The 20849-nt window shown below is 56.8% G+C and overlaps 1 protein-coding gene across 3 annotated transcripts; it reads left to right on the top strand.

Moving 5' to 3' along the window:
- The first annotated feature begins 1407 nt into the window (after positions 1–1407).
- On the top strand, positions 1408–20139 carry SELENON (selenoprotein N). Of its 3 annotated transcripts, XM_071098285.1 has the most exons (13): positions 1408–1605; positions 2235–2352; positions 3209–3310; positions 7077–7210; positions 10430–10639; positions 10875–10999; positions 11533–11670; positions 13268–13349; positions 13504–13692; positions 14486–14591; positions 15817–15929; positions 16014–16115; positions 17450–20139. In XM_071098285.1, the coding sequence occupies exons 1-13, from the start codon at positions 1423–1425 to the stop codon at positions 17618–17620; spliced, it is 1773 nt and encodes a 590-aa protein (XP_070954386.1). In that variant the 5' UTR covers positions 1408–1422; the 3' UTR covers positions 17621–20139. The 3 variants fall into 3 exon arrangements, with proteins under 3 accessions (XP_070954386.1, XP_070954382.1, XP_070954379.1); XM_071098281.1 differs by lacking the exon at positions 3209–3310; XM_071098278.1 differs by lacking the exon at positions 3209–3310 and having other exon boundaries at positions 17438–20139.
- Positions 20140–20849: the final 710 nt, after the last annotated feature.

Here is a 20849-nt window from a genome sequence, read left to right as displayed (position 1 = left end):
GCCCACCATGTGCCACGCCCTGCATGGGCACTGGGAAGGCCTCACCTGGCGCTGCCATGGCTGGCTACCAAAGAACAGAATGGGCAGTGGAGGCAGGACCCCACCCCCAACTCAGTTGACTGGGCCATCCCCTGGGAAGCCCGGGAGGCAGGATGGCAGATTTGGACCCAGGTAGACCTGGGTGCCAGAGCTCAGGCTTCTTCATTTGAAAACCAGGCAAGCAGCCTCTGCCTCACAAGGCGGCTTGAGAACAGAGTGAGAGTGTAAATCACCCCGCCCCAAGTCCAGCACATGGGCGGAGCTCAGCATCCTTTGGATCCCTCAGGCCTAACAAGTGCCCCTGCGCTGGAGGGCTGGTGGGGCTCCGCAAGGGCAGGCACTGCTCACCTCTGGGCTCAGAGTTCTTGCCTAGAGGCTTCTGTAGCTGCCACCCTTGTCTGAGAAAATGCAGGTAGAGCCACCCGGGGCAACTGGGGGCTTTGAAAGAATGGAAGAGAGCCCCAAGGAACCAAGGCTCCTGGGGATTGACAGGCATTAAAATATGTCCTCAACTCCACCCACCTCTATTTCCAAGGCTCTCCTCCAAGCATGCCACGTGCTGTTCTCCAGAAAAGCCAGGGCCTCTGGTAGCTCCAGCTGCTGAGGGGCTACAGCCTCGCCTTCCCCTCACCAGGCCAGAGCTCGGAGGGTGGCGGTCGGGGAGCTCTTTTACCTCCTTGCTGGAGATGAGGAAATTTGGGCCCAGGGAAGTGCAGGTTCAGAGCAGCACCTGCTATGCCTGGAACAAGGCCAATCCCCATAACCCATGCATCTGCGGAGGTGGCCCCCCAACTGCACATGAGGGGAACACGGGCTGGGCTTGCTTTTTAATTTGTCTTGCTGTAGATGACAGAGGAACTTTTAGAAAACTTGTAGGTAAGGATGGACGGATGCCCCTCAGCAGTCTCTGGCCTCGTACACGGCTGCCAGCAGAGGTGGACACGAGGCCTCAGTGGCCCTCGACGCCCCTTCTCCAGGAGAGCACAGGGTGTGTGACTTCTCCCCAGCCTCTGGCCCCAGTCCCTTCTTTGTCCCAGTCCCCAGCCTGCAATCGCTCTCCGGGTTGGGCCAGGCAAGTGGGCCGCAGAGGCCTGGCTTAGCTTTGGGAACGGAAGCATAGGAAGGGGCGTGGAGAGGCAGGAAGCGGCCTGGGGAGGCTGGGGTGGTCGCGACTACAGACCCTACCGCATAGACGCGCTCAGCCCCTCTGGGCGCTCCGGTGTAGCCAACCCCGCCCTGGGTGCGGACCGTGCCGCGAAGCCGGGACCCAGTGACCCCCGCACGGTCCCTGCCACCGCCCCGCCCCGCCCCGGCCGCCCCGCCCCCGGCCCCGCCCCGCTCCTTCGCGTCGGGGGCCGCCCGCAGCTGCCGCCAGCCGCAGCCATGGGCCGGGCCCGGCCGGGCCAACCCGGGTCGCCCAGCCCCGGCCCCGCCGCGCAGCCTCCCGCGCCACCGCGCCGCCGCGCCCGCTCCCTGGCGCTGCTCGGAGCCCTGCTGGCCGCCGCCGCCGCCGCCGCCGTCCGAGTCTGCGCCCGCCACGCCGAGGCCCAGGCGGCCGCGCGGCAGGTCCGGGCCCGAGCAGGCCGGGGCGGGGGCGCGGGAGCGGGGACTGAAGGGCCGAGCCTCGGCAGCAAGGGGAACATGGGCAGGGACGAGTCGGGGGAGGCGGGTGGCGGAGGGGGACCGGATGGGGGGAGCACGAGAAGGAGGGGACACGGGAGGCGGGTGGGGGAGCCTGGGGCCGGACTGATGGGGAGGAGGCGAACGGAGGTCACTGTAGAGCTGGGACAGACTGGAGGGGTCTGTCCAGAGGGGTGACCTGGACACAGTGAAGCTGGGACCCACAGAGTCTGCAAGGGGCACTGGGGAGCCCTGGGACAGTGAGGAGGGGACACAGGAGAGGACAGAAGGTGCAGGAGGAACAGGGCCAAGCAGCCAGGACCAGGCCTAAGGCGGGCTGGGGACAAATTGGGAGGGGCAGTCGGACCAAACAGTGGATAAGCAGGGATCAGGAGGGACTGGAGGCTCTGGGGGCAGTTCAGAGGCGACATTTGCACAGATGGACCGGGAGGCCCTGGGAGGACTCAGGAAGATGGTGGGAGGAGGGGCTCCCACCATCCGGAAGCAACTGCTTGTTGGGGACCAGGAGACGAGGCCACCAACTGGTGCCCAGCCCAGTCTCTCCTCCCAAGCAGGAATCAGCGCTGAAGACCCTGGGGACAGATGGCCTTTTTCTCTTTTCCTCCTTGGACACTGACGGGGATATGTACATCAGCCCTGAGGAGTTCAAACCCATTGCTGAGAAGCTAACAGGTACCAGGAGAGGCTGGCGGCTGGGGAGGAGGGCGCCTTGGCCACGGTGTCTTCACTGAGCAGGAGGGGCTGTCTGGAGTGGAGGGAAGCCCCTGGGGTCTCAGAGGTCCTGGACTCCTCACAGCTCTGACACTTTGTAGGTGGAGGCTTGGACTAGCTGCTCCGGCAACCCCTGAGCCTGTTTTTCTCAGACTTGTGAACAATAATACCAGTTAACATTCTTTGGTCTGCGAGGTGGCTTACACCTATAATCCCAACACTTTGGGAGACAGAAGGATTGCTTGAGCCCAGGAGTTCAAGACCAGCCTGGCCAACATGGCAAAACCCCATCCCTACAAAAATACAGAAATTAGCCGGGTGTGGTGGCGCATGCCTGTAGTCCCAGCTACTTGGGAGGCTGAGGTGGGAGGATCACTTGAGGCCATGAGGCAGAGGTTGCAGTGAGTTGACATCACACCACTACACTCCAGCTTGGGTGACAGAGTGAGACCCTGTCTCAAAACAAACAAAGCAAAACCAAAAAAACAAAAAAACATTCCTTGGCCACCTCCTCCGTGCCAGGCATTTAAGTGCTTCATGTGGGTTCTCTCTTTACACCTCACCGTAGCCCTGGGAGATGGACACTGTCATGATCCCCATGTTTAATAGTTTGAGAGACTAAGACACAGGCAGGCTCCCCAGTTTCCCAAGCTAGAAAGGTGGGGAGCCAGGGCTAGAACTGGGGCCATCTGGCTCCAGGGTCCTGTACCAGCTCACAGGTTTCAGGAGTAGAGAAAAGAAATGCACAGTGACGAATATGCAGATTTCCAATAGACGACAGCTACAACTTTTTTTTTTTTTTTTTTTTTTAAGACAGGGTCTTGTTCTATCACCCAGACTGGAGTGCAGTGGTGCAATCACGGCTCAGTGCAGCCTCAACTTCCCTGGCTCAGTTGATCCTCCTGCCTCAGTCTCCTGAGTAACGGACACAGGCATGTGCTGTCATGCTCAGCTGATTTTTCTATTTTTGTAGAGATATAGTCTCACTACGTTGCCTAGGCTGGTCTCAAACTCCTGGGCTCAAACGATCCTTCTACCTTGGCCTCCTAAAGTGCTGGAATTACAGGTGTGAACCACCGCGCCCAGCCAGGAGCTGTAACTATTATTACTAAATCTGAAACTCTGCTTAGGTGTTTTCAGATTCCTATTCCATTCTTTTTGTTGTTGTTGTTGAGCTGGAGTCTTGCTGTGTCTCCCAGGCTGGAATGCAGTGGCGCGATCTCAGCTCACTGCAACCTCTGCCTCCCTGGTTCAAGCAATTCTCCTGCCTCAGCCGCCCCAGGAGCTGGGATTACAGGCGCCTACCACCACACCGGGCTAATTTTGTATTTTCAGTAGAGATGGGGTTTTGCCATGTTAGCCAGGCTAGTCTCGAACTCCTGACCTCAAGTGATCTGCCTGTCTCAGCCTCCCAAAGTGCTGGGATTATAGGCATGAGCCACTATGTCCGGTCTCCTATTCCATTCTTGCTATCATTTTTGCCTAGTGCAGTCAGTGATTATTTATTTATTTATTTGGTTAAAGATGAGGGGCTGAAGGCTGAGGCAGGAGAATGGCATGAACCCAGGAGGCGGAGCTTGCAGTGAGCCAAGATCACGCCACTGCACTCCAGCCTGGGTGACAGAGCGAGACTACGTCTCAAAAAAAAAAAAAGATGAGGGGCTGAAACATTCTAATGAATTATAAAATGCTTTTCTCGCTGCCCCCACCATCACCTCAACCTCTGTGTCCATTTTCTTCCAACTTCTTTTTTTTTTTTTTTTTTTTTTTTTTGAGACGGAGTCTCGCTCTGTCACCCAGGCTGGAGTGCAGTGGCTGGATCTCAGCTCACTGCAAGCTCCGCCTCCTGGGTTCACGCCATTCTCCTGCCTCAGCCTCCCGAGTAGCTGGGACTACAGGCGCCTGCCACCTCGCCCGGCTAAGTTTTTGTATTTTTAGTAGAGACGGGGTTTCACTGTGTTAGCCAGGATGGTCTCGATCTCCTGACCTCGTGATCCGCCCGTCTCGGCCTCCCAAAGTGCTGGGATTACAGGCTTGAGCCACCGCGCCCGGCCTCTTCCAACTTCTTGTGACATTTCTTGAACTTAGGATCTTCGGCACCTACTTGTTACCCAGATTGCCTGGTGTAAATCAGTCATCGATGGGAAAGGCAAAAGAGACATGCTGGCTGTTTCAGGTGCATAAGCTCCAAAGCACTGTCACGGGCCTGCTGTTTTTCAGGGGTGTATTGGGTAGGTTGGCTCCGTGCTGGCCCGGTGACCTGTGATCGCTGCTAGAGGAGAAAGGTTGGATGGAAAATGCTAATGAGCTGGAGTGGATGTGTATCGATGTCTCGGTGGCAGGCAGTTCTGTCATGAAAGCAGATGGGCAGATAAGCAGGTCGTCTCCTTGTGGCCTTACCTGTACCTCTTATTTTGCATACACTTCTGAGCATTTGCACAGCCACCTCTTTGTCCTTTTATGTGGCCAGAGTGAGAGTTCTCTCATAATGACATGTTAGCAAAGCTTGCTGGGCTTGAGGCGCACTTTTAATTTTTTGCACAGAAATCTTTTTCTCCAGCAGGGTGAAAGAATTCCCCCCATTACCTCTAGGCTGTGAATGCAAAAACGGACCAAGTTTTGAGAAATCAAAAGGGGGAAATCAAATCCAAGCAGGAAATGGAGCCAACTAGTTCTATTTGGTAGAGTTATGAGTGTGTTTAATTTTCTGCCTTATCCCTTAAAATTTTTACAAATTGCCTATAATGGGCAAATGTTACTCTTAAGTCAGGAAATAAAAGTTTTCATTAAAAAGCCAAAGGGCTGTAAAATGCTGAGTATTATTATTATAACATTATTACCAACTCCATTTGACAAATGAGAAAGTAAAGGCTCAGAGAGGTGAAGTCCCTTCCCCAGATCATACAGCTAGGTGGTGGGGGAATCATTATTATTATTGTGTTGTTTTTGTTTTTTGTTTTTTTTCTGAGACGGAGTCTTATTCTGTCTCCCAGGCTGGAGTGCTCGGCTCACTCTCACTGCAACCTCTGCCTCCTGGGTTCAAGCGATTCTCCTGTCTCAGCCCCCAGAGTAAGCTGGGATGACAGGTGTGCACCACCATGCCCAGCTAATTTTGGTATTTTTAGTAGAGATGGGGTTTCTTTTTTTTTTTTTTTTTTGAGATGGAGTCTCGCTGTGTCGCCCAGGCTGGAGTGCAGTGGCACGATCTCGGCTCACTGCAAGCTCCGCCTCCCGGGTTCACACCATTCTCCCACCTCAGCCTCCGAGTAGCTGGGACTACAGGCGCCCGCCACCACGCCCGGCTAGTTTTTTGTATTTTTAGTAGAGACGGGGTTTCACCATGTTAGCCAGGATGGTCTTGATCTCCTGACCTCGTGATCCACCCGCCTCGGCCACCCAAAGTGCTGGGATTACAGGCGTGAGCCACTGCGCCCGGCCTGGGATGGGGTTTCATCATGTTGGTCATGAACTGGTCTTGAACTCCTAACCTCAGGTGATCCGCCAGCTTCGGCTTCCCAAAGTGCTGGGATTACAGGCATGAGCTGCCTTGGGAATCATTATTATTAATATTTATCTGTGATATCAGTAAAATAATTGAATAAGCAAGGCCGACTAATAACCCTGCATATTCCTGTTGCTCCTTTCTTCTTGGGTTTCTAGATTGTGTTTTGGAAAGTTTTATTGCATTGACTTACAAATATAGAAATAAGTGATGCTTCAGAATAGGGATTTGCATCAGGAGCAGCAGGGAGCGCTTGTTAAAAGGGCAGTTTCCAGACTCCCACCCCTGCAGATTCTGATTCAGTAGGTCTGAGGTGGGTTGTGAGCATCTGTAGTTTAAAGGCATCCTGGGTGATTTTGAGGACTTCTGGTTGAGAACGGCTTTAATGCATCGTTCAGCCTGCTAGCCATTCAGTCAGCAAATGCCAGGCATCATCTCTGTACCACTACCCTGCCCTGAGAGGGCAGACAGGACAAGACCCACCCCCAACTCCCACCGGCTTCATTTTGTTACTGGTGACTATTACTCACCCCTTTTGAAATAGGCGTCATTTCTCCCTTAGCCCTTCAAAATGAATCCTTCCACACTGGGAAGGTTACAGACTTGCCAGATCTCTGAGCCGGAAAAGATCCAAGAAATAAAATCTAGCCACTGCCAGTCCAGCCCCTCCTGCAGCCGGGGCAGTTCCCCTTCCTTCCAAAACAGTAGGGGAAAGTGGGTCTCCTCACTCCCAAACCAGTGCTCTCCCTATGACACCAAAGAGCCTGTTTCTGTTTCTTGCTTCATTCATTACTCTGGTTCCCTTGACTGAGTTCCTCTCAGTCCCAGAAGACCCAGAAAAGGGTCGTGGTTGGTCATGGGTTTCAAGTAAAACAAGCCTGGGTTTCAATCTCGATTCCTCCACCATCTAGCTATGTAACCTGGGAAAGTGACTTTACCTCTCTGAACCTTCACTTTCTTATTTGTCAAATGGAGTTGGTAATGTCATTATCTGCCTCCCTGGGCTATCCTGAAACTAAAATGTGATACACTGGTCGTTACTCTGGTGATTGTTAACTGTTAACACCCCAGCTACCCCCACCCCGTGCCTGGCTGAGTTAATCACCAGCTAGTGTGGATGACCAGGGAGAATTGAGCTCTGCAGCGTAAGGGCAGTACTCCTCCGATGATCTGTGTCTCATAGGGTCAACTCCTGGGGCCAGCTACGAGGAGGAGGAGTTGCCCCCTGACCCTAGCGAGGAGACACTCACCATAGAAGCCCGATTCCAGCCTCTGCTCCCGGAGACCATGACCAAAAGCAAAGATGGCTTCCTAGGGGTGAGTAGGGGACCACAGGCAGTGGGATCATCTGTGTGCATCCGTCTCCTGAGGATGAGTTTCTGCTCCATTCATCTTTCTTTCCTCTGCCCTCTGTGTGCCCACTGGAGCCAGGCCCCATGCCAGGCCCTGGAGGTCCATGTGGCTGTGATGTTGTCCCTGCTGTCCAGGCATATAGCCTGCTGGGGGAGCAGGAGAGAGAAGCATTAGTCTTCACCCCAGATGGGGGAATCTGGGATGACTTCCTAGAGGAAGTGACATCTGGTAGACTGCAGGAAGAGGATGAGGAGGGCTCAGCAGGGTGACTGAGCGCAGGTGGGGGGTCTCGGAGGAAGCAGCAGTGCAGTAGAGACCCTGTTAGTGCAGCTGTCCCACATACTATGGTGATTACTTCCCGCACATCCATCTCTTCCCCCTAGGGTATAGCCTGATGCCTGCCTCCTGATAGGTACTCTGTTGAACTCTGACGATCTAGACCTGAGGTTTGGTCCCCAGCAGAGGGCTATGGGGTGGGGAGGGCACCTGAGAAGGTGGAGGTAGGAGGTGGATAGATGTTCTCCTTGCCAGCCCCTCCCCAGCCCGAGGCCCTTTGGACAGGGTCCTGAGCGCATTGCAGGATGGAGCTGCCTCAGCCCCTGCCTGCCCTTTTGCACTGTCTCCCACTCCCCTCCCCTCTGTGGGCTTCCTCTGTTCCAACCACACCAGACTTCCTTCCTTCTAAATCCCCAGGCTTTCTTCCAACTAGGAGCCTTCTCACACGTGGTTCCCCGTGCCAGGAACACTGCCTCTCTGTGCCCAGCCCACACCGACCCAGCCTTTTCATCTCAGCCAACGCCCCTTCAGTACGAACAGAGTCCTGAAGGCAGGAGTGCCAGGCTGGTCACCGAGGCCAGGCGGCTGGTGTGGCTGGGCCCAGGAGGAATGCAGGACCCACGCAGGGGCATCCTGGTCAGTGTGGCCAGGAGAGAAGGTGCCAGACCCCACCAAGGGCCTTGTTGCCTGCCTTTGGCCTTCATTCTGTGGCGGCTGAACACCAAGCAGATTTTAAATAAGACAACCTCCTCATGAGACCTGGGCTTTCCAGGCCAGGGATGGGGCATGGGAAGAATGGGGAGAAATGGAGGCAAGAAGACCAGTTCTGGACGGGCGAGGGAGAGGAGATGGAGAGTAAGAGCAGCCTGGAGGATGCTGGGGAAGGAAGAAAGGGCAGGGAGCAGCTCCTCATGGACAATGGGTGGGCAGGAGTTGGATGACTCAAGCTTCTGGCCGGTGACCAGGGGCATGGTGGGCTGCTCGCCCAGATGGGAACTGTAGCGGGGGAGGGAGAAGGGGGCAGAGAATGAGGTCAGTCTGCACATGTTGAAGTTGAGTTCCCCAGGGGATGTTGGATGTCCGCCACCCAGCAGCAGCCCCTTGGCAGTGCCCAACTCTAGAGCCTGGCGGCCACATGGCAAAAGAAACTCGGGAATGACCGTGAGGCTGGTGCCTGTGGCGGAATTGCCACCTGGCCCAGCCCAGGCAAGCAGTGCTGGGGAGCCCCTTTCTTCCTTTCTTTTTTTTTTTGGAGACGGAGTGTCACTCTGTCGCCCAGGCTAGAGTGCAGTGGCACGATCTCAGCTTACTGCAAGCTCCACCTCCCGGGTTCAAGCAATTCTGCCTCAGCCTCCCAAGTAGCTGGGACTACAGGTGTCCGCCACCACGCCTGGCTAATTTCTTTGTATTTTTAGTAGAGACGGGATTTCACCATGTTGACCAGGATGGTCTCGATCTCCTGATTGATCCTCCCACCTCGGCCTCCCAAAGTGCTGGGATTATAGGCGTGAGCCACCGTGCCCTGCTGGGAGCCGCTTTCTTAACCTCATCGCTGGAGGTTCAGGCAGGGACGGGAATTCCAAGGAGGAGCTCACAGGGAAGGGCACTGCCCATTTTGGTTCCTGTTTACTTGCCATCTCCCACTATAAGTTCCAAGAAGACAGGCTGCACGGTGTACTCCGAGAGAAACTTCCTATACATTAGGTGCAGAAAACATTTTGTGGAATGAACAAATGAATAAACGTGTTCTTCTCAGCCAAGGAGAGAGAGTGCAGCAGATAGGCAGGAGTCCAGGAAGTGGTCGAAACGGCTTGACCTTCCACAGAAGGAGGTGGGGAACCCATCTCTACGGGTTTGGCAGTGATGGGCTGATCTGAGCAGATGAGTCCCCACAGACAGCAAGAACTGGGGTGAGGCAGGAACAGCACCCCCAGCCCTGGCCCCCGAGCAGAGCCCCACCGAGCCCAGCACCCATCTCTGGCAGGTCCCCTGCAGGGGGTGGCCAGCCTACAAGCAGGACCCAGCAGGGCGGGCTCGGCCTGGCCCCTCATAGCCAGCTCTGCCTTGAGAACTGCCTGTTCAATCTCTCTCCACGGGAGCTCCCTGCACTGCTTTCCTCCCACCTCCCACCAAGCCTGAGCTCCTGCTGCCAGGGAGGTGGGGACAGGAGAGGGAACCTGCTGTTCCTCAAATGCTGGTTGATGTGTAGACAGCTCTGTGGTCTCTGAGCGTCCTCTTCAAGCCATCAGCTTGTCAGAGGCGAGGCAGGTCACTGATGAGGACTCGGGCTTAGGGAAGGCCTTTTGCCCAAGGTGGGGCAGTCTGTACTTAAGGCAGGGCCCTTCTGGGGGAGGCCTTCCTTCCCACTCCCTGTGGTCTCATCCTGCTCTTGACCCTAGAGATCTCACCTCAAACATGATTGGCCACCACCCTCATCGGACTTAGCTCCAAACCGAAATCCTGAGCTGGCCAGTGGGACATTAGTCCCTGGGAGGAGACTTGGAGCAGAGACTGGGGAGGGAGAGCAGAGCTGCTGGAAGGCCGGGGAAGCCAGGCAGGGTGGTGGCTCCCAAGGCTGGCCCATGGGCTTATGCATAGGAGGGAGGCGGGATGGTGTGAGGCACGGACCCCCACCACCCCCATTCCAACCCTGCCTTTGAGCGAGCGGCTCTGGCCTGGGCTGCGCCTGGGTGAGCTACAGAGGCACTGGAGCGGGGAGAGGAGCCTCTCTCTGGTGGGATATTGCTAAGCTTGTGGCCATCACTGGGGCAGGAAACTGCCTGGGATCCATCTGCTCCCTTGGTGTGGGCTGGCTCAGGGCTTGAGGGAGACCTCCACCCATGTGGGACACGAGGCCCCGGAGTCATGGTTCTTAGATATCTGGAGCTTCGCTTTCCCCTGCCCCAGGTTTCCCGCCTCGCCCTGTCCGGCCTCCGAAACTGGACAGCCGCAGCCTCGCCAAGTGCAGTGTTTTCCGCCCGCCACTTCCAGCCCTTCCTTCCCCCGCCAGGCCAGGAGCTGGGCGAGCCCTGGTGGATCATCCCCAGTGAGCTGAGCATGTTCACTGGCTACCTATCCAACAACCGCTTCTATCCGCCGCCGCCCAAGGGCAAGGAGGTGAGGACAGCCGGGGTGCGACCTGAGGCCCTCTGCCCCAGCCCAGGAGTGGCCACCCCTCTGTTTGCGCCTGGACCCCAGTGCCAGGCCTGCCCCACCTGCTCTCCTGCCTCCCTCTGGACCTGCCTCCTCCCCATGGGGACCCTGGGCCTTTGGGTCTGGGCTGACCCCCACCCCAGTGGATCCAGGCTCAGCGGAACCCAGCAAGCCAACACATGCCTCCCACTGCCCCCAGGTCATCATCCACCGGCTCCTGAGCATGTTCCACCCTCGGCCCTTTGTGAAGACCCGCTTTGCCCCTCAGGGGGCCGTGGCCTGCCTGACTGCCATCAGTGACTTCTACTACACCGTGATGTTCCGGTGAGTGGGCCACACAGGCCAGCCTGGAGCTTCCGGGAGGCACAGCCGGTTTAGCGCCCAGAGGGGAGGGCCTGGCTTGAGCCCCCCAACTCTGTCTCTCCTCCCCCTGCCATCTCGGGGAAGCAGCTTTGGCTCTCTGAGCCTCAGTGTTCTCACCTGTGGATCGGGGTGCTGATGACTTCCTTGTAGGGCATGTAAGGGTTCCGAAAGAAAAAGCTGTGGAACTTGCTTGGCACGGGGCTAGTAGCCATGGCTGTGCCATCCACACAGAAGTGGGAAGGACATCCAGTCACACATGCCCTCCAGAAGCTGTGGGGGCTCAGGGAGGGGGTCCAGGCAGGGCTTCTGGAGGAGGGACATGTGACCTGGGCCTCGAAGGACAAGCAGCATTTGGAGGGCCTCGCTGCTGCCCCCTGGCCCATCCACCTCCAGCCACACACTCAGCCTCCTCTCCCTGATGAGTCTGGCTAAGGCTTCCTGGGCTCCTGGGGAGAAGGTGGGCAGCTCTGGTGCAGGAGATTCCCTTCACACAGGATCCACGCCGAGTTCCAGCTCAGCGAGCCGCCTGACTTCCCCTTCTGGTTCTCCCCGGGTCAGTTCACCGGCCACATCATCCTCTCCAAAGACGCCACCCACGTGCGCGACTTCCGGCTCTTCGTGCCCAACCACAGGTGGGAGCTTGACCTCGGCCCAGCCTTGGCTCCCTCCTACAGCTTGTCCTGCTCCCCAGCTCCAGGAGCCTAGGGGCCGCTTCTGCCTCTGCCCCTTCCTTTGCTCCCCAGAGCCCATCTCGTGGGGCTGGCTTGGAGGCGGCAGCATGAGGCAGGCAAGAGGATGAGCTGATCACCCACCAGCTCTTCCCAGGCACCCCGTGGCCTGGCCCTCCACCTCTGTGCCTGGGACCCAGTGCAGCAGCCCATAGACTCTTCCTGAAGCTGGGCCTCCCCGCCCTCACACTGCTGACAGGCCCTAGTCAGAGCTGTAATCGCAGCCTGTGCGTGCCACCAAGGGGAAGGCCGGCAGCTAGGCAGGGACCCAGCTGTGGGGTCCAGGAGGGCTTCTCAGAAGAAGAGGGTCATCTCAGTAGAGGCAAGGGGCTCTGAGGGTTTCGCTAGGCAGAGGAACAGCACATGCAAAAGCTGAGGGCAGCCTCCACTGCTGCAGAGCCCCGGAGAGGCTTCCGGACAGTGCTGCACCAGCTACCCGCCTGCCTCACCTCCTCAGGGCTGGCCACCCGTCAGCAGAGTAGAGGACCCAGGAGGCCCTGGCTTCAAGTCTGTCCAGATTCCTAACTGATAGCAAGTGGCCACCTAGTGGGCCTGAGTGACCGCTCTACAGGGATAAGGCCTGGCTGGGAGCCAGGAGGTCTGCAGTTACGTCTCAACTGTGGCACCCACTGGCCGTGTGGCTGTGGGCAAGGCCCTGGCCCTCTGTAAGCCTGTTTCCTCATCTGCCAGATGGGAGACTGACTCCTGGCCTATTTCACCCACAGGGCAGGCGTGAGAGGATGGTTGGGATGACATGGGAGGAGAAAATTGCCCCTAGGAGTGGGGATGGCTTCCCTCCCTCCCCAGGGTGGGCAGAGCAGGGGCTTCCCAGTCAAAGTACCAGCCCTCCGGCTGTGCACACCTGCCTCCAACCCGGGGTTATTGAGGAGGGGGCCTGGACTGTATGGGACAGAAGGAGAGAGGCAGTGACCAGCTCCAGGACCAGCTGCTCCTGGGCTCATGTCTGAGGACCAGGCATCAGGGACTGCTGACCCCCGGGGGGTACCTAGCTCTGCCCTCTGCACCACCTGCTGCGGAGGTGGTGGTTTGTCAGTGCTGGGGCTCCCCCGTGCGGCGGACCTGCAGATTGCACTGCTCGGCTCAGATTTCCTGCTGCCCACCAGAGGCCTGTGCAGGGACCACGGTGCTCACTTTCATTCCTGCCCCACCCTGTGACCCACCGTGAGGCACTGGCCATCTCTCTGCCTCGAAGGGTCCTGGAGAATACACGGGCCATGGCTGTGCAGGCCCTTTGTGGATTGTGAGGGGCAGGGCCGGCGGACAGTGAAGTGGCTCCAGTGCCTTAGGAAGGGGCAGCCTGGTGGAGAGAGGGCCAGGACTCTGCAGCCAGAATCCCAGTGGCTCTGAGAGCAGGTGTTCACCTTGAGAAGCCTGTGTCTTCATCTGGAAAATGGAGACAGTTGCAGGTATTATGTGAGATAAAGTGTGACACAGATAATGGCCTTTGATGATGGTGTCACTCTGCCCTGGCCATCCCCAGGTCTCTGAATGTGGACATGGAGTGGCTTTATGGGGCCAGTGAAAGCAGCAACATGGAGGTGGACATCGGCTACATACCCCAGGTGAGCGCACAGTAGGCTCCCATCCAGGTGGGCTCGCTGCAGGGCCCCGCCCTTCCTCTGCAATGAGTGGAGCATCTTGGAGGGTCTCTCAGGGAGCCCCTGAGGATTCTTGCCCATCTCTGAGCCTTCCCCCCACCACTGACCTCTGGCCCAGATGGAGCTGGAGGCCATGGGCCCCTCAGTGCCCTCGGTGATCCTGGATGAGGATGGCAGCGTGATCAACAGCCACCTGCCCTCGGGGGAGTCCCTGCAGTTTGTGTTTGAGGAGATCAAGTGGCAGCAGGAGCTGAGCTGGGAGGAGGCTGCCCGGCGCCTGGAGGTGGCCATGTACCCCTTCAAGAAGGTGAGGCTGGGCAGGGTGAAGGCCAGGGTCAGGCTGCACGGGCAGAGGCTGGGAGCTGTGGAGCAGCACCTGGGCACAGGTGCTGGTGTGTGTTCAGGGCTTGCTACTGAGGCTGTCTCACTGTTGTGCCCAGCGTGTGCCAGTGGGGCTTCCCTGCTGCCATTTGGAAGTTAGAGGAAGAGGCCAGGTGCAATGGCTCATGCCTATAATCCAAAACTTTGGGAGGCTGAGGTGGAGAATCACTTGTGGCCAGGAGTTCAAGAGCAGTCTGGGCAACATAGCGAGACCCCATATCTACAAAAAATTTTTTTAATTACCTAGGGGTGGTGTTAGCACGCACCTGTAGTACTAAACCTTTCGGGAGGCCGAGGCAGGAGGACTGCTTGAGCCCAGGAGTTCAAGGCTGCAATGAGCTATAATTGCGCCACTGCACTACAGCCTGGGCAACAGAGTGAGACTCCATCTCAAAGAAAAAATAAATGAAAATAATAATAATAAATAGAACTTGGAGGAGACATCCATCCCCTGGCTCAGCAGCACCCCCTTCACACACACATACAAACACACTAACATATATACACACACACATATACACACATATATACAAACATACACAAACATATACATACACATACAAATGTACATATACACAAACATGTACACACACAGATATGCCTACACACAAACTCACATGTATACACACACACATACTTGCACACACTACAGACTCACAGCCCGAGTGGGACCCTGGCCGCTTTGATGATGGCTTCTCTCTGTCTCGGCGTGGCCCCAGGTCTCCTACTTGCCGTTCACTGAGGCCTTCGACCGAGCCAAGGCTGAGAACAAGCTGGTGCACTCGATCCTGCTGTGGGGGGCCCTGGACGACCAGTCCTGCTGAGGTGAGGGGCCCGGCTGAATCTAAGGGGAGCAGGGGGGAAAGTCTACACCTTGTTGGGTACCGGAGACTCTGAAACCAATGGGACTCTCCTGTTGAGTCATGAGGGCCCTGGGGACTGCCCAGGGTAGGGGTGTGGGGTGGGGGACTGCCCAGGGTAGGGGTGTGGGGTGGGGGACTGCCCAGGGTAGGGGTGTGGGGTGGGGGACTGCCCAGGGTAGGGGTGTGGGGTGGGGGACTGCCCAGGGTAGGGGCGTGGGGTGAGGGCCTGGGAGTTTCTGTGCTGAGCCCAGTGGGAGCTACCAGATGCTGAAGAAAGGGCCCTGGCAGGCTGGGTTCAAACTCAGCCATTGTCAGCTCGGTAACCTTGACCAAGTGTCTTCCCCTCCCCGAGCCTCAGTTTTCTCAATAGTAAGAAGGGATAATACACTTACCTCTCAGAGCTGTGGACATGGGGGTGAAAGTGCTGCATACACTGTGAAGTCTAAGTGTATATACACTTATATACATGTAAGAGGGAAAATCAGGCCAGAGGCTGGTCTTGCGTTAATTTATTCAGAAAATTCACCAGAGACCTAGATGCAAAGTTCTTTGGATGGGCACAAAGATGAATGAAACAGTGCCCCGCCCTCACCCTGTCAGCCATCAGTGTAGCAGTGGACTGGGTGCTGGCGTCCCACAGTGAGGAAGTCAGAAAGGGTCCCTGCCCTCAAAGGGGGAGACACAGTGCAAAGGCAGACACCGAATGAGTCAGTACAAGCACGGTGAGTGTTCTACAGGGGACAGTCCAGAGTGGCACCAGAGTGTATAACGGGGGGTCAAGGAAGGCTTTGTGAAGACAGTGATATTTACGCTGAGACTATGAAGGATGAGTAGGAGTTTGTCACATGACCAGATGGAGTGTTCCAGGTAGAGGAACAGCCTGTGCAAAGGCCCTGGGACACAGAATGTTCACTGGATTTAAGAAGCTGTCACTGTCTGCAAGTCCCCGGGGCCAGGTAGAACCCCTAACCCTAATCTCAGCCCAGGATGCGGGTGTATTATGGATGTTAATTCCAACTACCATTTATTCAGTACCTACTCTGCCTCAGGCTCTTTGAATCTGTTATTTCACCTGGGTGCAGAGACTTCTGCAGCCCGTAAGGTCTCCCCAAAGCAAAACTGCACCCCAGCAAGATGTGGGGGTGCCTCACACTTCTGTCTTCCAGCTTTTTCCTCTTCCTGCACAGGTTCAGGGCGGACTCTCCGGGAGACTGTCCTGGAAAGTTCGCCCATCCTCACCCTGCTCAACGAGAGCTTCATCAGCACCTGGTCCCTGGTGAAGGAGCTGGAGGAGCTGCAGGTGAGCCGGCAGGTGGGCAGGAACAGGAGCCTCCCGAACAGTGGTGGGGGCCACGGCATCAGGAGTATGCAACTGTCCCCACAGAACAACCAGGAGAACCCGTCCCATCAGAAGCTGGCTGGCCTGCACCTGGAGAAGTACAGCTTCCCGGTGGAGATGATGATCTGCCTGCCCAATGGCACCGTGGTAGGCACCCTCACCCAGACCCCACGGGGCCCAGGGAGCAACCAGCAGGGGGCCTGGATGTGCAGGCTTCATCGGGTTTCGGGTCTGGCCCTGCCACTTCCTGGCTGCAAAGCCTCAAGCTGGTCTCTTACCCAGTCTAAGCCTCAGTTGTCCCCATGTAGAAACAGGAATCGTGATGCAGGTGTTGGTCATCGGGGGCTGTACGGCAGCGAGCATAGTCCCGAGGCAGAGTCAGCACCTGGCTAGAAACACGGCCTGGAAGGGAAGGCTTGCCTTGGACCATGGCAGCCAGTCCTGGGATGGAAGGAGAGGGAGTAGCCGGACCTTGTGACAGAGAAGACCAGGAGAGGGCCCTGAGCCAAGGTTCAAGACCCCACCTCTCCCTAAGGGCCCTTAGCACTCAGCAAGTCTTCTCACGGGGGCCTCACAGCAGCTTTGGGAGACGGATAATCATGAATGCCCATTTTATAAACAAGGAAAGAGGCCTAGAAAACTTCAGAGACTGGACAAATGTTGCAGTTAATTAACTGCAGCTGGCTTTGAACCAAGGCCTGCCCTCGAGCCTCAGATCTCCAGCTCTTCTGATCAAAGCGACCCCTTATCCTTTAAGTCCCAAGGCATGGTTAGTGTGGGACCCAGGGCCATAGGAGGAGGTCAGCTTCCTCAGGATCTTAGGACGGGAGCAGGTCAGGAGCAGGGGCTGGCACGGGCGAGGTGTCCAGTGAGGGCTCGGTGCAAAGGAAGGGGCACCAGGCAGAAGGCATCGGCTGTTCCAGGCACAGGGTGATGAGATGGTGTCGGGGAACTGCTTGGGAGAACCAGGCCTCCCACTCATATGAATGTTGGTTGAATGCTGATTCATTCGTCTGTTCATCTGCTGGGCACCTACTCTGTGCCAGGCACAAAGATAAAGACATGGCCCTGTGCTGAAAGAGCTCACTGTCTGGAGCGAGAAGCCAAAGGAGAGGCCCGTGGTGCGTGAGGCCCCAGTGAGAGAAGTGAGCACGGAGTTCAGGATGGAGTCCGGGGCCACAGGAACAGAGGAGAGAGGTCATTTCGGGGGGCGGAGGCAGAGGGCTAGTGAAGAGGTGATGTTGGAAAGTGTTGGGTTTTCACCTGGTAGGCAAGGCAGGGAGGTGCCCCTCGTCAGACACAGGGTGATGAGGTGGTGTCGGGTGCTGGCGAGGGCTTACGGCAGCACTGCCTGCCCACCATCACCTCAGACAAGGACAGTCAAGGCCTGATAGCGTCCCTGCTTCTCCCCACAGAGCAGAGGGCACGGGGAGCCTGGGGGCCCCCTCCATCCCACTCTCCTCACCCAGCCCTTCTCCCAGGTCCACCACATCAATGCCAACTACTTCTTGGACATCACCTCCATGAAGCCCGAGGAAGTCGAGAGCCATCTCTTCAGCTTCTCATCCACCTTTGAAGACCCATCCACGGCCACCTACATGCAGTTCCTGAAGGAGGGACTCCGGCGTGGCCTGCCCCTCCTCCAGCCCTAGAGTGCCTGCGGGGCCAGGCGGGATCTGATGCACAGGCCCCCGCGCCCCAGAGCCAGAGTGTTCCTCAGCCTGTTTCAGACTGCAGATGCCGCCCACTCCCACCCCACTCCTAGGCTGCCTTGGGGGGTACAAGCTCCACTGAGGGTGGCCATCACAGCCTTGGCTCCATGGTGGCGGGTAGACAAGGGGTGCCTGGGCTGGCTGGGCAGAGGAACCTCTAGCTCTGACTGTCACTCTCCGCTCTCCCTACCCATTTGGCTCTGGAAAGCTGCTTGGCACCCCCAGATCAGGGCCTGGGTGAACTCTCTGGACCTCTTCCAGTGAGCCGCACAGTCTAGGCCCTTGTTGGGTGAAGAATGGAAGGAGGAGCAGGCTAGGAAGACAGGGCCACCACCCTCTCCTTGCTTTCAGCCCTTCCCACAGGAAACATCCAGAAGCCCCAGCCAGGAGGGGCCAGGCTTCCAAGGTGGCTCTCCTGTTTATCTAGAGCCTTCGTTCCTGGCCACACCCTGGGCTGCCCTCCTGTGCCTGATGTCCCCAGCTGGGGTCGGTCTCAGCAGGAGCCAGTCTTCTGGAGCCTCTGGGCAGAACCCTCCATTGAAGCGGAAATCAGACTGGACCCCCTGCGGCTTCCCTGACCACGCCACTGACCAGATGTCTGGGGAAGTTTACTGTGAAGGGGCTCCTGCCTTTAGCAATGGGGCGCACTAAGGGGGTTCCTGAGGCCTAGAGCCAAAGCACTCCCACCACCTACCTTAGCACAGGGTCTCCGCAGGACTGCGGGAGCCAGCGCTTCTGCCGCCCCTCCTGCCCCTCAGACCTCGCATCCACAGAAGCACAGCCCGGCCAAAGACCACAGCCTTCTCCAGAGCCGGCGCTGTCCGGCAACCAGGGGTGCCCCAGGCTAGCTCTTCTACCACTGGGGCACCACGGACTCCCCTTGGCCACTCTTGGGACTTTGGTCCACGTCCTGAGCCACTGACCACGGCCAGTCTTTCTTTTTATATGTGCAGAAAAGTGTTTTTATACAAACTTTCTCGTGGTTTGTAGGTATTTTTTTATAACCCCAGTGCTGAGGAGAAAGGAGGGGCAGTGGCTTCCCCAGCAGCAGCCCCATGATGGCTGAATCCGAAATCCTCGATGGGTCCAGCTTGATGTCTTTGCAGCTGCACCTATGGGAAGAAATAGTTCTCTCTTCCTTCTCCTCTTCAGCTTTTTAAAAACAGTCCTCAGAGGATCCACCACCCCCCAGCACTGTCCCATCCTCTCCACGCAGGCCCACAGGCGCACCTACACTCTTTCATTAAGGCCTTGAAGTCAGGCTGCCCCCTCCCCAGCCCCCAGTTCTCTCCCCACCCCCTCACCCCACCCGGGGCTCACTCTTAAACCTGGCAGCGGAGGAAGGAAGGCAGACATCTCTGCAGCCACTCCTGGGCCTTCTATTCACCGAGTTACCCCGCTTGCCTTGGGCGTGTTCACTGAGCCTTCCCCAGCCAGTCTTGTTCTGAGTTTTGTTTTGTATTGTTTTGAGATGCAGTCTTGTTCTGTCACTCAGGCTGGAGTGCTACAGCGTGATCTTGGCTCACTGCAACCCCCCCCAACCCTGGTTCAAGCAATTCTGCCTCAGCCTACCTAGTAGCTGGGATTACAGGTGCATGCCACCACACCCGGCTAATTTTTGTATTTTTAGTAGAGATGGGGTTTCACCATATTGGTCAGGCTGGTCTGGAACTCCTGAACTCAGGTGATCCACCCGCCTCAGCCTCCCAAATTGCTGGGATTACAGGCGTGAGCCACACGCCCAACCTTGTTCTTAATTTTGTATTATCCAATCGTTGCTAATATTACATGCACTTTCTCACTTAATCCTCATGACAAGCTTGTGAGGCAGATGCTCCTTGTTCCCATCTTGATGAAACTTGAGTCTCAGGGAGGTGAAGTGACTTGCCCAGGGTCACTCAGCCAGGTAGAGTTCAGATTCAAACCCACATGTGGCTCCAAAGCCTGCGTCTGGATTTGGGGGTGTTTTTTGGCACAGCACCATCACCTCTCTCCCTGCCTGTTTTCCCCAAAATGGAAAGGAAGGCCTTTTAAACTAGAGTGTCTCACTCCCCTCTGACCTCCAGGCCAGGCATGAGCCAGCCAGCTCAGCCAGGCTCCCTGTGTCCTGAGAGGAAGTGCCCCCATCCCCCATGCCCTTTACGGGGAGGGAGGGCACCTGATGTTCTCTGCGCCTCCCCCATCCTGTCAGGGACTGGTGGGAGGGCAGGGGAGCCCACGCGAACCCTTCTCCCGCTGCTCTGGGAGAGTCAGTTCCGCATGGAGCCAGCCTGGTCCCATGGAAAATGCTGGTGGCCTGCGCTTTCTGAGGCCTCATCTGATGCCTCTGTAGTTCCTGTCCCCCACGAGGCCTTGAGGCTCAGGGTAGGAGAGGGCCCCTGGCTGCCCTCCTGTCACTCCTCTGCCACTTCCCTCCCCTGTCCTCAACCTGCCCTGTAATAAAATCAGAGAAGACTGACTAGAGTGGTTCTAAGTGCTTTTCCTTTGAGTGGCATGTTCAGCTCTGTCCTTCCATGCGGCGGCTCCCTCCTGGGGTGGACTTGGCTGGAATGCTTTCAGGGACTATCTTACCTATCGAGGGCTTGAGTGACTTGCCCAAAATAAGTTTGTGATAGAACAAGTGGTAGGACTTACTGTTTTGAGAATCTGGTGCTCTCTGTTGAGAAAGATCTGGAAGTTGTCTTAGAAGCGGAACCTGAGACAGGCATGAAGTGATTTTTTTTTTTTTTTTTTTGGTGGGGTGGGGAGTGTACTTCCAGAAAAACCTGTAAAAGAAGGAGGGAAGCAGAAGAGGAAAAGGAAAAATGCTGAGCAGGAACAGTCTCAGCCCAGCCTTGGCCTGACCCACAGTGGAAGAGCTGTGAGGCATAAACCACACTGCAGAGTTGAACTGGCCTTTTGGGCCTTGCATCAGTCATTGGCTTGGGAGGTGAAGGAAATTCCCAGGTAGGGGGCTCCATTCTTCCTGCAAGGGGATCTGAGTGGGACAGCAAATCAGCATCTACACCCAGGACAGACAGCCAGCGTGAACTTGCATGATCCGCCATCGCACAAGAGGGGAAAGTAATGATTAAAACACAATGTGCCATCCTGGAAAGAGGGCTGGACCTGGGAGTCAGTCTTCAGCATTTGAGATATGGTGGAGATAGGGTGGATGACCTCTGAGGTC

Source organism: Macaca nemestrina, chromosome 1 (genome assembly GCF_043159975.1).
Source record: "Macaca nemestrina isolate mMacNem1 chromosome 1, mMacNem.hap1, whole genome shotgun sequence".
NCBI classification, from domain to species: Eukaryota; Metazoa; Chordata; class Mammalia; order Primates; family Cercopithecidae; genus Macaca; species Macaca nemestrina.
This window is presented reverse-complemented; position numbering and strand designations above follow the sequence as displayed.